The sequence below is a fragment of the Mesoplodon densirostris genome, chromosome 6, assembly GCF_025265405.1.
Source record: "Mesoplodon densirostris isolate mMesDen1 chromosome 6, mMesDen1 primary haplotype, whole genome shotgun sequence".
Lineage (NCBI taxonomy): Eukaryota > Metazoa > Chordata > Mammalia > Artiodactyla > Ziphiidae > Mesoplodon > Mesoplodon densirostris.
In genome coordinates, this window is record NC_082666.1 from 61292855 (window position 1) to 61309978 (window position 17124).

The 17124-nt window shown below is 40.2% G+C and overlaps 1 protein-coding gene across 12 annotated transcripts in view; it reads left to right on the forward strand.

Moving 5' to 3' along the window:
• The window catches only part of BNC2 (basonuclin zinc finger protein 2), a 430899-nt gene that overhangs the window by 403272 nt on the left and 10503 nt on the right, over window positions 1-17124 (forward strand). For 6 of the 12 annotated variants that reach the window (XM_060102087.1, XM_060102089.1, XM_060102091.1 and 3 more), the window contains 2 exons: window positions 179-2148; window positions 2581-2646. In XM_060102087.1, the coding sequence (XP_059958070.1) occupies window positions 179-2148; window positions 2581-2646 (2036 nt within the window). Of the gene's footprint in view, window positions 1-178; window positions 2149-2580; window positions 2647-16079; window positions 16114-17124 lie in introns of all 12 variants that reach the window. The other 6 variants (XM_060102088.1, XM_060102090.1, XM_060102097.1 and 3 more) reach the window with 5 other exon arrangements.

Genomic DNA, 17124 nt, shown 5'->3' on the forward strand with positions numbered 1-17124 from the left:
CATTGGCATGGCAGAAAAGTATGCTTTGTGGATCGACTTGTATTAACCGTGCTTGCATGTTGTTTTCTGCTCTCGGTGTTCCATGAGCAGACAGAGCACCTTCGGTTGCACTGAATAATCATGCACAGTCAATAAGTTTTTGTGTTTGTCTTTGTCATTTCTTTGATGTGGCCTCCAGGATGCTGCCGGCAAGGTGCTGGACCGCTGGGCCATCATGTCTCGAGAAGAGGAAATCATCACCCTTCAGCAGTTTCTGCGGTTCGGAGAAACCAAATCCATTGTGGAGCTGATGGCCATTCAGGAGAAAGAGGGGCAGGCCGTAGCTGTACCGTCTTCAAAGACAGACTCAGACATCAGAACTTTCATTGAGAGCAATAATCGCACCAGGAGTCCCAGCCTCCTTGCCCATCTAGAGAACAGCAACCCTTCCAGCATTCATCACTTTGAAAACATCCCCAACAGCCTCGCCTTCCTGCTGCCATTCCAGTACATAAACCCGGTCTCAGCCCCGCTGCTAGGATTGCCTCCGAATGGGTTGCTGTTAGAGCAACCAGGACTGAGGCTGCGGGAACCCAGTCTTTCGACCCAGAATGAATATAACGAGAGCAGTGAATCTGAAGTGTCTCCCACACCCTACAAGAACGACCAGACGCCCAATAGAAACGCCCTGACCAGCATTACTAATGTGGAGCCCAAAACTGAGCCAGCCTGCGTGTCCCCCATTCAGAATTCCACCCCGGTCAGTGATCTGTCCAAAACCGAACACCCAAAAAGCTCATTCCGGATCCACCGGATGAGAAGGATGGGGTCAGCCTCTAGGAAAGGAAGAGTGTTCTGTAACGCGTGTGGGAAGACGTTCTATGACAAAGGTACTCTCAAAATCCATTATAACGCTGTTCACCTGAAGATCAAACATCGGTGCACCATCGAAGGTTGCAACATGGTCTTTAGCTCCCTCCGAAGCCGTAACCGTCATAGTGCGAACCCTAACCCTCGCCTTCACATGCCTATGCTAAGGAATAACCGAGACAAAGATTTAATTCGGGCCACATCAGGGGCTGCCACCCCCGTCATAGCAAGTACAAAATCAAATCTCACACTCACAAGCCCTGGCCGGCCCCCAATGGGTTTTACCACTCCCCCACTAGACCCCATCTTACAGAATCCTCTCCCTAGCCAGCTGGTGTTTTCTGGGCTAAAGACTGTCCAACCAGTTCCTCCGTTTTATAGAAGTTTACTCACTCCGGGGGAAATGGTGAGTCCTCCAACCTCCCTCCCGACCAGTCCCATCATTCCAACCAGTGGTACCATAGAGCAGCTCCCCCCATTACCCTCTGAGCCAGCAGCGCCAGTAGTGATGATGGCCACTCATGAGCCCAGTGCCGACCTGGCGCCCAAGAAGAAGCCTAGGAAGTCCAGCATGCCTGTGAAGATCGAGAAGGAAATTATTGATACTGCCGATGAGTTTGACGATGAAGACGATGACCCCAATGATGGCGGAGCTGTGGTCAACGATGGGAGCCATGACAATCACTGCCACTCGCAGGAGGAAATGAGTCCAGGCATGTCTGTGAAGGACTTTTCTAAGCATAGCAGGACCCGGTGCATTTCAAGGACTGAAATAAGAAGGGCCGACAGCATGACTTCCGAGGACCAAGAACCTGAGCGGGACTACGAGAACGAGTCTGAGTGTTCGGAGCCCAAACTAGGTGAGGAATCTATGGAAGGGGATGAGCACATGCACGGCGAGGTGAGCGAGAAAGTCCTGATGAACAGTGAGAGGCCGGACGAGAACCACAGTGAGCCCTCTCACCAGGACGTCATCAAGGTGAAGGAAGAGTTTACAGATCCCACTTACGACATGTTTTACATGAGCCAGTACGGACTGTACAATGGCGGGGGTGCCAGCATGGCAGCCCTGCACGAGAGTTTTACATCATCTCTGAATTACGGCAGCCCTCAAAAGTTCTCCCCGGAAGGTGATCTGTGTTCTAGCCCAGACCCCAAAATCTGTTATGTGTGCAAGAAGAGTTTCAAAAGCTCCTACAGCGTGAAGCTTCACTACAGGAACGTTCACTTGAAAGAGATGCACGTCTGCACGGTGGCTGGCTGCAATGCCGCCTTCCCCTCTCGCCGAAGCAGAGACAGGTCAGTAAATCTCCATTGGCTGCTCCTGCTGGGGGTGGAGGGTGCCAGTCATGGTGGACTTGAAACATTAAAAAATCCAGCTTAGATGTTTTTTGATGCACTGTAAAGATTGGCCACAGTGATCATGTGACCCCCAAGCTGCCGTGCTCGTGAAGGATTGTTGCAGTTGGTGCTTGTTGTGATTAAGCATGCAGAATCATATGCCATCTTACCCAGTAATGCACGCCATTTTTCTCTGTGCTCTGTGTATGTGTGTATGTGTGTTTCCATGCATCTAGGTGTGAATAAGTTAACTATGTACACAGTTCCCTGCTTCCCCGTGAACCTTCACTTAGAAGCCGCAGCTTCTGTTATATATATTTCTGCTTTGCCATGTGGCTTTTTAATTAAATCAATATATTATCTTCATACACACATATTTATCCAATATAGAAACAGAAATTTACGGATGGAAAGAACCATAGGTCCAGGACATCGAGACAGCCTGCATCTCCGTAGGTATAACCAGAAATGTTATCGTTCTTACATGAGTATTTAGTATGTCCTTGAATTCTTTAAGAGTCATAAAAATATCATAAGAAAACGGGACCAAAGTAATTGTTGATACGGGGAAAGGGTATGGTGATGTGGGTTACTTTAACTTTACAATGTCTTTGAGCACATCTCTAAAATATAATCTGTCGTGGGAATTATGCACAGAAGGGGAGGCATGCATATACTTTGAGGATCAGTTAGAATATATTATGTCCAGCCTTCAGATGACATCACACCTTTGCTATGTAGCTGCAGCTCTGAAACAGTTGGGCTTAAACAGAAGCAGCTGGTCCTAAACCTACAGTGGTCTTTTTCAATCTTAAAGAAAATGTGATATAAATGGAATGTGTCAAGGTGGTCAGTGGTGGGGTAACACAGTTGTCCTACCCTTGCGGAGATAAGCTTGTGAACAGATCATTTACATGATACACTAGCCCAACTAGAGTCACACAGTTAGTTCATCCCATCATATTGGATGTGGTTTTTGGTTTTCCAGTGCCTTTTAAAAATATTTTTGGAGAAAATTTTTTTACATGGTAAAAATCAATATATGTAGAAGAAACAAAATGAATTAGGAAGTTTCCAAAGAGCCACCACCCAAGTTCTAGTGTTTATCAGTTGGGCAGAGGTCTCTGACAAAGTAACATATAATAGAAGTACACTGAAAAGTAGTGATCTGTCACTAGAATGCTCAGCTTTTTTTTTTAAGTTCAATCTTTTTAAAAATGAAAGTTAAAATATATTTTTCCTTTGTACTAAAATATAAGCAGCCCAATGCATGAAAAGCAAAATCTCTGAGAAAAAACTAAGTGGCTTTCTTTGTACAACTCAAAACATGCTTTGAAGAGAAATCGCTCTTCCTAAAAATCCCCCCTCCCCCATTTACCTTGTTCTGTAAAAACGTTTTATGGTCACAAAGTTCTTTTCAGCTCCAGGTTATCATCAACAGCCCCAGAATACGGCAGATAAGATAGCTAGACTTTGAATAATAAAATATAATACTATACCCAACCCCCCCAAGTTTGTGAGCAATATTCATTCTTTTATGTTTGAAATAGTGCACTTGTGATAATGAGGTTAATGCATTGGATTTTTTTTTTAACAAAAATAAAAGACTCATGAAAACCTGCATAAAATATTTATGGAAATGGAGTGTTTGAAGACAAGCCAAAATTTAAGCTTATTTGCATGAATTCCTATCACAGTTTTAGTTGGTTTGCTGAAAATACTGAAAGTCACGACACTGGAATAAATGGCTCTGGGACCAAAGGCTACAACACCCGAAGCTTGGTGCTTTCATTTATGTCAAGCCGCTAGAAAACGCAAGCACTTGTGTTTTTATGTCCTAATGTATAAGGAGGTACTGTGGAGAGGGTGGTTTGTCTGAGGAAAAACATTTAGTGATTGATTGATAGCAGAATATTTCAATCTCTATTTTTCTTTTAAGGATTGAGAGTTTCATGAGTGACCAGCCATACAGAAGTTTAGACCAGTGCCTAGGATAACTAGGATATAGGATATTCTAGGTGAGAAGCATAATACAGATATTCTCCCATGTATGTTCAGTCACAGAAGAGATTGCAAACCTCAGAAGACAGGTGATTGATTACACTTCATATGGGTGAAATAGCACATCATGCCTAATCTTTTTAGTTCTGGAGTTTTGTCACACATGATAAAAAGCAAATTGAAAAAAAAATACTGTACAAGAAAGTCTTGATTCTCACATGAAATTTTGCTTTGCAAGAATCCGCAAATCTTTTGACCTCAGGGTAAAAACATAGCAAAAACTCTTGATACTTTGACTTTTTTTTTTTTTTAAGAAGAGTGTTCATCCTTGTTGAGTCTATTACTTGAGTTAATATATGATGTGAATGTCACTACCACTGAATAAGCGAAAACAGTGATGCCATTGGGGTACCACCCTCTTTGTGCATCTCAGGAAACACAGTTGCACTATAATTGTACTCCTGTTTCAGCCTTTTACTGTCATTTCATCAACTAATAACAACCTGTAATTTAATCTCCTTATTCACAAAGCCTCTTGCCTCACATCTTGAATCTACCCCTCAGACATATTATCTTCCTCTTTCTCTTCACTTGTACTGTGTCAGTCACAGGAACCCCAGGAATTTCATGTCCCTGCTTTTCTCCTCTTCAATTCACTATGAAGCTAGGATAAGTTTTCTTACCTTTCTCTGAGCCAACATACCTTCCCAAACAGAAATCCTCCTTTGCCTTTAATCCTGCCATGTCCTCACCCATTTCTCTCCTCTCCCCTGAGTCTCAACTCATCCATCCTGGACTCCACAACATCCTCCTTGTGCAAATAAAGCATTAGAAGGCATTCTGAGTGGGGGCTGAAGTGTGCAAGGCTACCGGGTTTCTGGGATGCCTGTGATAAAACTAACAGAATGACCCTCTTCCTTCTGTCTACGCAAGCAGCCTTCTTGTCTTTGGGCTTAGAACACCTTACAGGAGAGAGAAACAGGTCTTCTTGCGCTTCTTCCAAGATGGTTATACACGAGGGAGTTGCGTGCTTGGTCTCAGATAGGCTGTTAGTAGGATGGAAGTAGAAAGATGTTAAATGCTGTGTTTTAGATTTGACGGCTAGGTAGCAGAGATTTCCAAGTCTTCGCTTATGGTCTTTCTAGGTTTTTATAAGATCAGATTGAAGGCTTTTTGAAAAGCAAGAATATTCTTTGTGTAAAGTCACAAAAAGGGAGACGAGAGAGAGAGAGAGAGAGAGAGAGAGAGAGAGAGAGAGAGAGTGGGGCACAAGCAAGGCTTGTGAGGGCTGAGGAGTCCAAGCGCGGTGTCAGATGTCCTTTTCTATACAGCTGTGAATGTGTGTGAGTTTAATAAATTAGAAAGCAAAGAGGACCCTTCCACACTAATGACAAAGAGCAAGCTAATGTACCCAGACGCCAGTTCATCTGGTCGCTAGGTGGTTGTTAGGGTAATTTTTACTCCAGGTTCTAGAAGTAAAATGTAAATTATTTTCCCTGTAAAGAACTATAGAACTATAAGGCAATGGCTGAAGTATTTAAGTGTATACTGATAACAGTGTGTACTGTTACACCTGACAGTCTCTAAACACCCTTACTTCTTTCTTGTTCGTCCCTTGGTTTTTCTGCCAAGATGCTGTTCTGTCAGGGAACAGGAAAGCTGACCCTGGGTTTTGAAGTAAACATAAGAAAATACTCCCCGGGAAGAAGAAATTCCAACTGGCCTAGAACCTACAGTCTTCATAAAGGACATTTTCTTGAAGATAGTGTCATAGAATTGGCTGGGCCTGGCTTCCTTTGGTCATTTCTCATCCTCTGTCATGTTTTTTGATCCCCAGGAGGGCTGAGTGGCCATGGATCAACCCCATTTATAAATTACATTTGGTTTTTATTCAGAAAAATAAAAACCCTTCTGTCCTCTTCCCCCAAATTCCTTATCATTTGCTCATGTGATAAAAATCTATTTAATGCCAATCACTAAAACAGACATAAGTAGATTTTACATTGGCAACTATAACGAAGACATTGTCCACAGAAACTACATGGTCTGCATCTTTGTTCCTCTCTTCCTCTGAGAATAGTGGCCACTAATTGCCACAGTTTATCTTGAATTTTCTCAGAAGGGTCAGCATATATGGTGATCTTCAAGGTCTAGGAGAGGCGATTCAGCCCCTTGAATAGATTTAAAAACAAAATAATATTTGGTCAGGGTGATTTATAAATAAATATGAGGCAACCATTGGTGCCAAGTGTGGACCTTCTCTTTGATTGCTAGTTAAATCTGTCCAGATTTAAACATGTAAACTTCTTGATTTGTATGGAATAAGACATCTGTATTTGGTTTATTAAAACCTGCTGATGTCTCCAGAACTAAATTTGTTCCTATATAGGCCTCTGGGTAGCTGTACCTAAAAAGCAGAGATGTATAGTTTTTGCTTGTCTGATTACCTGACTTCCAGCCCTGTACAGGTGTGCAGGAATAAATTAACATGAGCTACCTCTGATGAGCCACTGCATACATTAACAGCAGAGGTGAAGATGCGAAAACATGCTACCTGCCTCCTGTTAGCAGCGACATTCATTTTTTCCATCATTCTCTGTGTTTGGAAATTGATAGAGAACTTTTCTAAAGAGAGATTTTCAGTAAATACACATGATTTCACCAGGCAATACCTCCAAGAAATGAGCCACTTAGCACCAACTTAAGATCACTATTAGTATATTTGCCCTAATATAATTAGCTGTCAAATAACGCGTGTTAATCCTCTCCAAGTACAAGAAGAGAACATGTTAAGGCATCAGTCTTTTCATTTCCTATATTTTTGCCATTCAAACTGCAGCTCTCCTTTACCAGAATTCTTTTAAAAGGTGAAGTTGTGCCGGTCCTCTGACTTTTAAAGGAAGCTTTTTTTTTTTTTTTTTTCTTCTTCCCTGTTACTCTGTTTGGTTTCACAATACAGCCAGGAGATCAGTAGGTCTTTTGTACTTCTCTCCATTACTTTCCATCAAAGGCAAACAAACAAAACAAATCCCCCTTCTGAATAATTGCTAGTTGTGCCCTCCTCAACCGAAACTTTGGTAGTAAGATAAACTTCGGTGTCATTCCTGTCTTTGGGCTCCTTTTTATATCCTGGGAGAAGAGCAATGAGCAAAACAGTCTCCTTGTATCATGGGGAGAGACTCTGTCAAGCCTACAGTGAGCCTCGGATCTTCCTAATGACCTCCTGCTGGCCCAGCTGGATGTAAGACAAGCTCATTTAAGCCTCTGCTGACCTTTCACTCCTCCAGTCCAAGAACTACACCAGTCACTTCCACCAAACTGCCTACAAAATAGACAACAAAGCTTAATGGCAAGCAAAGGACTTTCTCTCCATGATACAAAGAAATTTTTACAAATTTCTATTGATGGGAGTAACATTCAATCTATTGTGGCTACGTAACTTCCTCTGCACAAACCTAATGCTTCTATAATACCCTTTATCCTTATCTTCCCTCAAAGGGAACAAGCTACTGCTCTCGCCAGTGCAAACTCGAAAATTCAGGCAAAAATAGCATTTAGAGCAGAATGCACATACTGAATGCACAGGTAGTAATTTTCATGATAGCGCCACTATGAAAGGGTCATCTTCCTGATTTCCGTCTCCCTTGGGTCCACCACCGTCTACCCGACCCTCTGATAGACTTTCTCTCGGTGTGATTCTTTCTCATAATTATTCATTTGAAATATTTGCTTTTCTAGATGGTCTTTTCTTTTTTAAAAAACATAGGCCGTTTCTCACCTGGAAGCAGGTTATAAGACTTCACACATATATTAGTATTTGCTTGTATCAGTCCTGGGAAGATGGGCTCTCTCTTAAGGTGAGCGGCTTCTGCCAGCTCTCTCTTGCTGTGAATGATCATTTTTGTTGCTGCTGTTCTTGTACTAAGAAGAACACAGACTTTTCTTTCTCTGTTGAAATTTCATAGTGAAGGTTGGGCTAGAAGGCATTTCTTTTTTAAAAAAGCCTTCTCAGAAATAATTTAATGTTTTTGCCGTAAGACTCCCACAAGCTTCAAATAAATGAATGTGGCAGAATATAAAAGGAGTTTACACTTGCCAAAAAATTACAATGTCATAAAAAAGGGATTTATTAACTTTAATTCTTCAGTGCCAAGATGTGTGTGTGTGTGTGCACGTGTGAGAGAGAAGCAAGCTGAGAAGGAGGAGAAAAGAATGCTTTTCAGGAAAGAACAATTTTTCTTCAGTTATTTAACATAAAATTCCACTTAAAAAATATCGAGATTTTATGTCCTAATGCTAGCTGCTTGAATTAAAACAGGAGTTGTAAATTCCTGGTAAAAAGCTGTTATGCCTGAAGTGTTAGTGATCTTAACTCTAGTACTTTATGGAGTTTATTACTTCTTTTATTAACTAGGGGGGAAAATGTTACCTACTTCTAGTTTAATTCTTTTTCTTGCTTGCTCTAATTATTTTGACTTTACCTTAGGAGAAAAAAGCCAAGTGCTTCTACCCGAACATACGTAAGTGGCGCCTCAATTTTGCTATTGCATATGTCAATCTGAATTATTACTAGCTATTCAAAAATTATGCTAACATTCTCATCTAAATGCATCCACATAATGTATGTGTGTTTATATGTAAACACCCACATAAATAAGAATATCAAAAGACAGATCATCCTTAATTGCCAGAATAGACATCTTCATCTTAGAAAGTGATGTATGAAGTTACTTTAGCACATGGATGGGGGATAAGATTTTTTCAGTGAAAGGAGACAGATTTGGGCAATGAGAACAACAGACCTTCAAAAGCAAGCCTCTTGGGTCTGAGGGCCAGCTGAGGGGAGCCGCTCTAACTCTGCTGCCTTTTTAGTCTGCTGTGTCACTGAGGGGGCACTGGGGGGTCAGTCCGCTCACTAGTAATTGTGTTTTACAGACTTCTAAAGCAATTGGCTCAGTCAGTCCCGATTCAATAAAAGTGGAGAGCAAGAGAGAGAGCACTTTTGTTCTATTTTTTACTTGAAATTATTTCATTCAGCAGTCTGTCTTTTTTATTACCAGGACTTGACATTAGCACTCCAAGCTATATTAGCATCCATTTCAGCAGTTCAGTAATGGTATTAAAAAAACACTTAACTTCAACGGTGAATGGTTGTATGACAGTACCATAAAAAATCCACATTAAAAAAAAAAACTTATGTATTTGTCCCAGCAAATTATTTTTCACTTGTTTAACCACTTCAAAGCTATGTTCTTGTGACGGGTATTCACGAGAACCTTCTCGCTCTCAGAAGCAAGCAGTCAGTGGTGCTCTGTTGATTAGGGAATCGGGAGAAAGAGGAAAGGGAAATCCAGTGGGGAGAGGGTAGGTAAAGATGCTGTTTACCCTGTAGTTAGATTACCTTCCATTCATCAGCAGAGATGGAATTGGCAACCTCAGAGCACCCAAGGTGAAATTCTTGGATCCTCATGCATGGCTGGGATTTGATTTTGAACTCAGCACTCTCCAAGCTTGGGAGCACAGCCTAACTACTTTGGCACTGCAGTGTGCTCATAAATGACTACATTAGGTTCTAAATTTTGATTAAACATTCAGTAATTAATCAATGGTAGACACGAAACAGTTGGCAAGGTCCAGAGCTGCAAAATGTTTAAGACATAAAACATTACGAAGCAATTAGAATACGCTCCTTCAAGAGAAGGATTGCCTTCAATAAAGAGGTAAATGATAGCATCCTGCTTATTGTGGACGTAGGCAGCCAGAGCAATATGATAAACTGCTGGAGATACACATATCAGTAATCATCCACATTATTAGGGCCATTAATCATAATTCCAAAAATATGACAGCAGCAGCCAACTTTTTGACCAATTTTGCTTCTGCCTGTTGGCCATTATAACTTCGCTAATAGACTGCAGAGCTCCTGTGCGTGGCAGTTTGCATTGAGAATGGAAGGTTAATTATATTTGAGCTGCTGATTTCTTCTCTCCTTGGAAAAAGCTTAGCACTTTGACAATCCCAGGAGCTCACTGTTGTTAAACCAGTAAAAGAACTCTATTGAAATTTTCTTTGTTGGTCAGGAATGAGGAGATGTTTCAAATGAGATAGAAGTGCCAGGCTGGAATAGCCGCTAATGTTTCTTGCTCCAAAGTGATCCTTGGGCAGCAAGATGAATGCAGGGGTTTCTTTAGCTCACTTCTCTCTCATTTCTCTTCTGCAGACAGGTAGAAATTTCACTGTATGGTGATACACCAGGTAAATCCCACAAGATTCGTGGTGGTTTCAATATGAATATATATGGAACTAAGAAGTTGGGGAAAGTGGTTCATGATTTGGGGAGGAATAAGCACCTCTTTCATACAAAATTCTGCTTCTGTGGCTATGCTTGTTGTGAATCAAAAGTAAAAAGAATTTCAAAAAAATCACCTGAATGTTGCTAAACATTGAAATGTTTAGTAGCATAGGTGCGTTGCTGGTTGCTTAACTGAAGTTTTGCTGTCTCAGCTGGTAGTTTTGACATTGTTTAACCAAAGACATAAATTAGATTTTGCACATTCTTTTTGTTCATGTATCTTAAGTAGTTTCATTTTTCAACACAATTCTAGAGAAGGCCATAGCTAAGTTATAATATTGCCTACAAAATTCTGCCCCCCCCCCAGGGAACTCATACATCCCAAATGTTGTCTTTTTAAAAGATCATAAATTAACCGTTTTAATGCTATAAAACCTTCTTGGATATTTAGTCTTAGGAAGTATTTCCTTTGAAAAAGATCTCAGAGAGAAACTGATGTTCCACTCTGTACACATTAGAAAAGATAGCTTATTTTTAAATAGGAGAAGAAATCAGAGCATCTAGAGAAAAATGCATTCTTATTATTTTGGAAATAGGTCTTCTAAACTCTTTGTATAAGACAATAAAACAAGGGATGAAGACTTGAGGGCTAGTTCATCCAGGGTAAATATAAATCTCAAAATTCTAGCTCAGATTTATTTAAGTCCTTAAAAGATGCCAGGGTGAACCGCCTTGCTTTTTCTTACCCAACAATGGTAGTAAACTGAGCACCGTAAGAGCTGCCTGACTGAGAAAATTTCCAAATGCTGTGAAAACATAATCCTATTCCCAGTGTAACACGCGTCTCACATTACAGTGCAACAGGTTATCTATCGAATAATCAGCACCCTCCAGAAGCCTCGATGTGTCAGATACAACTCAGAAGTAAAATGGTTAGGGAACAGCATTGGATATCAATTCTGCACTTAACCTGAGCATCCAGCATAGACATTTTCCATCCACCAATCTGCCTTCCTAAATGCCATTACTACATTAACATTTTTTATGCATTCCACAGCAATGACAAATTGTTTTGTAACCGTAGTGCCAGATTTAGTATGCGAGAGACACGTTCACCTCTGCCAACAAACCAATAATTCTCACTAACATCTTCAGAGTTACAACATTTATAAAGTTGCAAAGTGGAGTAAACAAACCATCTGTTTGGCTTTTCCATATATGTCATGCTTTCTTATTAGCATATTACGATTCATTTAGTAAACAAATTTGGTGATTTCGTTCACGTCAAAGTTAGGTCGGAAGCTTGAAGATGATTAACATTCCCGGGACAGGCACATTAATACATTGCTTCCTCGGCAAAGTTAAATGGCTTCTCAGGAGAATCGTCCCTTGTTGACAAGATGAGACTGTCAATTTTGTTCGCCTGCCATGTTAGGGGCCGTAAGGGGATGGCAGGCTCTGAGAGAGGGGAGTCATGTAGGCAGCATAATTCACTGTGAATTGAGAAAAGAAGTCTAATTCTGATAAATGGTCGACCCCAATACATCCTACCTGTTATTACAACAGACGTGCCGTATCTGTGCAGTAAATTAGCTAAACCCCTAAAGAGTTTGGTGGGAGCTTATCTTCAAGTGAATAATTTGAATGTAGAGGGAACTGTCTGCGTGACCAGTATAGATGATTTGTTTTATATTGAAAGGGATTGAAGTGACTGAATTTCATACTTTTAATTTGCAAGAATTTGCTTAGCTTTATATTTCTTGCATTTATTATGTACTTCTATACTTCTGGGGGTTTTGGGAGCATTGTTCACTAGAATTTTACATTGAATTTCCTGAGCTAGGGATGGTTTTTGGCTCTTTTGGAGAAAAATCTTTAAATATTAGCCTAGTAGAGCAACTACTTGTTTTACAGAAAATGTATACTAACAAAAATGTCATTTACTTCACAGGGCTGTAAGACATCAATGATGATACAAATATTTTTGAGACATTAAGGACAACAGGTAGTGTCAAAGCAATCAGATAAGAAGAGAACTAATGAGGGGCAGAGGTTTTAACTTTTCATTTCTATGGATTTGGTTAGCAGATTTAATTTCTGATCAGGAATATTGACTCAGTATCCCACAACACACTCAAACCCAGCATCTAGATTTTCCCAGATTGTATATAAACAACATTATCTGCCCCATATACACACACATACACACGCACCCCATATATATAGTGGTATCTGCTGTGTATACATCACTGTGATCATTCTGGACAATATAATTTGAGAAGTGTGTGTGTGTGTGTGTGTGTGTGTGTGTGTGTGTGTGTGTGTGTGTGGAGTGGCAGAGGTGAGCAGAAACAATAAAGGCAAAAGCTCCAGAATGGAGCCTCAATTCCATTTCACCTGAGGCATTGTAATTAATTATCAAGTATTTTGTTTCAATTCACTAAGTTTAGAATGGCTCAGAACTGATTAAGAGTTAAGGTTATATTCAGCTTCTCATGTAACCTATAGCTTGATTTACTATTCACTTTGGACAACCACATTCTGATTTTCTAACTTGGTCATGAGACTTTTTTTTTTTTTAAGTTCCTTCCTCTCAAAACCAAAGTTAAAATCTCAAAACGCTTTTTCTTTGCAGTGTATTTAATGTGTTTAATTTTTACTTTTATGATTAAACATTGCATTAAGTTGAACTGGGCACTTGAACAAGCTTGGAAAGAGAAACGTGAGAAAAGAAAAGCTCAAGACAGGACTGACTTTCTCTAAAGGGCACTTGCATTTGCTTGACTGTGTTGGATTTGGTGTCTTCTGTGGTTGCATGGTAAAGTTTTTCTTTTTTTTTTTTTTTTAAACTGACATATAATTGACATACGTTTTCATTAAAGAAACCGAAAAAGACTGGTAGTCCACTTTAGTCCAGCTAGAGTACTTCCACTCAGCATTTCATGGAGTAAGTTTGGTTTTATGACCTCTCCTATACCATATAGGCTTCATAACTTTTTTGCTTTTGAGGGTGTTCTCAGTTTTCAAGAGGCTTTTGGTAAACTCAGTACAGAAAGAGTAGGGAAGGGTACAGAGGGTCAGAGGAAACATTTGTGATTCCAAGCATAGCCTAGGTTATAGGACTGTGTCATGCCCTAATTATATATCATTACCTTGCACTACAGTGGGGTGTGATAGGGTCAGAATTATCCTCTGCTGTATTATCAGTGTCTTTTCTTAAATATTGAGTTACGTGCTTCCAATCTTGGGATCATTGTTTTCTCTTCTACAATGTATTTTGGGGAAAGTTTCTGTAAGGCTGCATATTATTGATTGAAGTCAAATAAATGTAATTATGTCCGAAGTGCAAAGTATTCTACTTGAGCTGCAAGAGACTTGAGGTTGAATAAGGTATAGCTTAGGTTCTTCCTGAAAGTGACCATCTTGGGACTAAATTTTGGCCTACTCTCTTGACGAGATCCCCAGTGAGATCGGATCCTTACCCCTTCTACTTATCAATTCACCTTTTCTCTTCATCCCAGTCATTTTTGCTTTTTCTGTAAGAGGAAGCTGCCTCCTCGGAGTATCGGTATTACCTACCTAATCAAAGCAAATAGAAACAGCTTTTGTACTGTTGACATTCTTATAAAATATAGTAAGTTTTAACATGGTTTTTGTTCATGATTATTTTTTCCTCTTTTCTGGAGATACATATTCAGAACACTAGGTTTATTTTCTAGAAAAACTCTTTCTCTGGAGAACTCAGAATTGGTTCCTTTCTGGAGTCCCCCTTCTCCCTCTTACAGCTGCCTACTGCTTCCTCTGCTGCAGGTCCTCCCGTTTCCAGCATTCTCTGGTCTTCCTCCCATTTTAGGATCCTCTTCCCTGTATGTCCGATAGTCCGTTGGCGTGACTTCTTTCTGTGTCTCTTCCGTCTTCCCTTTCTTTCTACCTCTTTGGTTTTCTGATCCAAGTAAACTTGTAAGTTGCTATTCACCCCAGGTGTTTGTCTCTCCTCCTTGGGCAGTGTTCTCTGACAGTTCAGGGTTTGGATTGACTTGAGTCCAGGTTTCTCAAAAGGTTATCATCAAGTGCTGCCTTTTGTCCATTCTGTGGAGGCTGAACCTAACCTCTTGAGGCACAGGGTCAGGACTCTCTAAAGAGTCTGTCTTCTCTCCCTCCTTTTCCTGCTTTGCCTCTTTCCACCCCAGTAGTACTGGAGTTAGTTAGAACAAGCCCACCATCATGAGAGCAGACCAGTAAGCTTTCCACAGCACGTTCTTCCCATCCCCAGTTCAAGTATTTTGCATATGGCATTTAGGAGGATTATTAAACAAAAATGAAACAGATTAAGAAATGAAGATAAAAGAATCAATTCTCTTGAACTGTGGTTGCATAATGGAAATCGACTACCACGAATGAACCCGTGTACTGAAGTTATGAACAGCAGAGCTAATGCACTGCCATGAGTTCATCTTTATTATTGCATTACACCTGAATCAATTGATAAAGTAGCTTTTTTTTTTTAAGCAAGGGATGGCACTTAATTGAATAAAAGCCAATGTAATTATATTAGCAGAGGCCAACAGTACTGCTGACAGCGGAAAAGGGACACTGTTGAACAGAGTGCCAGAGCTGCTCTACACATTTCTGCACATTGTTTGGTTGACAGATATTGAGGGCTGGTACATCATCTAATTAGATTACAGATTTCTGTTGCTGTAAGTGAGAAATGAAGAGAAACATCTCTTCCTGGTAACATAGCAGTGGAGATGTGCAATTTCACAAGTCATCTTCGGAAAGATGTGTCCATCTGGGGGATCAGTGTGTCCTTTTGTCGATGTTAATTTATTCTTATTCAGTGTGTCTTGATGTGACTGCTGTGTGTCTGGCTGCTGTTTTCTCAGCAGTGAATCTAGGAAGTGGTAACTGCAGATGTGTGAGAAGCAACGGAGTTCTAGATTAAAGTCATCGCAAAATGTGTGCTTGTGAAATTAAGAAAGGGAGGGGAGGGAGGGTGTTAAAAATAATACACAGAGGGGTAGGACTTCGTGAGCTGCTTGTGGCTGGCAGATTGTTTTATCAGTAGATTGTTTGACAGTATGTACTGTCACTCTACTTCCACATTCCTGTAATAACTCTGGTGGTGTCATACCTACATGTCAGGGGAAAGACTTCACAGTAGGCATTTCCTACACTCTGCTTAGCAACCTGCACTTGGAGTCATCTGCCATCTGACACCAAGGAGACGGGGAGCGATTGTGTCAGAGCAGGGACCGTGGGGACCACTTCTGTTTATCATTCACATATCTGCACACTGCATGCATCTGTGCAGAACTCATTTATGGATGATGATGATGCTGTGAATTTGGCTTATCTTAATTTGATTTATGATTTTTTGGATGATGCGGCTGATCTGAAAAATCAAGACAGCATATGAGATGATCGCTTATGACAGAAAATGATTTTGTGATCAGAACATTTTAAATCCCTATGTTATTGTTTAAGTTTTTTTTTTAAACCAGATGTCTAGAATGTGAATTTGTTTTCTCTCTCTCTCTCCTTCTCTCTCTTTTTCTCTGTCTCTCATTCTTGCTTTCTTTTGTGATCGATTTAGCAAAAGATTAGAAAGCTGATCTTATTGTCACCAGGTAAGCTCAGCCTCCCGAAGCGCAGTGTGGAGAGGGCTGCCGGCCCTCTGCCCTTCAAACCCGCAGTGCTGTATATTGTCTTGTGTGGGAAGGTGGGGAAGTGTTTCCCACCTTTCTTGTCTCTGAGGCACATACCTCTCAACCATCTCTAAGAAACATTAGCCATGCTTGTCACCAAATGGAGTGACTCATTTCGGTCTTCCATACTTTTTAATTATAATCAGGAGGTCTGTTGAACTTGATGCTGGCCATTCTAGGTCATTTCTATTATCAATTTCTGTTCATCACAATTACTCCTCTAAGATGTGGAGCTTCTGCCATTATTGAGAAGCTTTTATGTATCTGTATATTTATTTACGGGTGTACTTTTTGGAAGGGTAGCCTTCAATTTAGGTACGTGTCAAACGTGAGCCTTTGCAGGTGGAGAGAGGTATATGCCCAAGGGCACTTTAAAAATAAATGGGGGATATAAATACAAAGGCAATGTTTTCAGACAGATAATAACCTATCAGGCTTTGGTAAATCATGACATCCCTATGGATGCTCTGGGACAAATACTATCTTTTTTTTTTTTTTTTTAATGCAAGCAAAGCATTCAGTGAGTAGAGTAAAAGTTTTGCTTGTCTAAGAAGTATGGACTCCAGTTGTTAAAATAGAGGGACCATGTGTTATTGTGCTTGATTTTTTCTTTTTTTGTATTTATTGTGTGTGGGGGTTTTTTCCTTTTTGGTCCCTTTGGGTTTTTTTCTGTTGTTGAGTGTGATTTTTTTAAAGGGTGGGTGGGTTTTATTTAAAAAGCCAACTTCCATTTTTCAGCTTTTTTTTTTAAGAATTAAATTTTAAAACTTAAATTACTTGAAAACATTTTCAACTCTAAAATGTAGCAGCTTCTGAAAATAAATGTATTTTACTATTAGACTTAGCTGAGACCCCAAACCATTCTGCAAAAAGGGATTTATGTTTAAAGACAGTCTGTAACCCTATTTCAAATTGCTAACTTTTTAAGCTTAT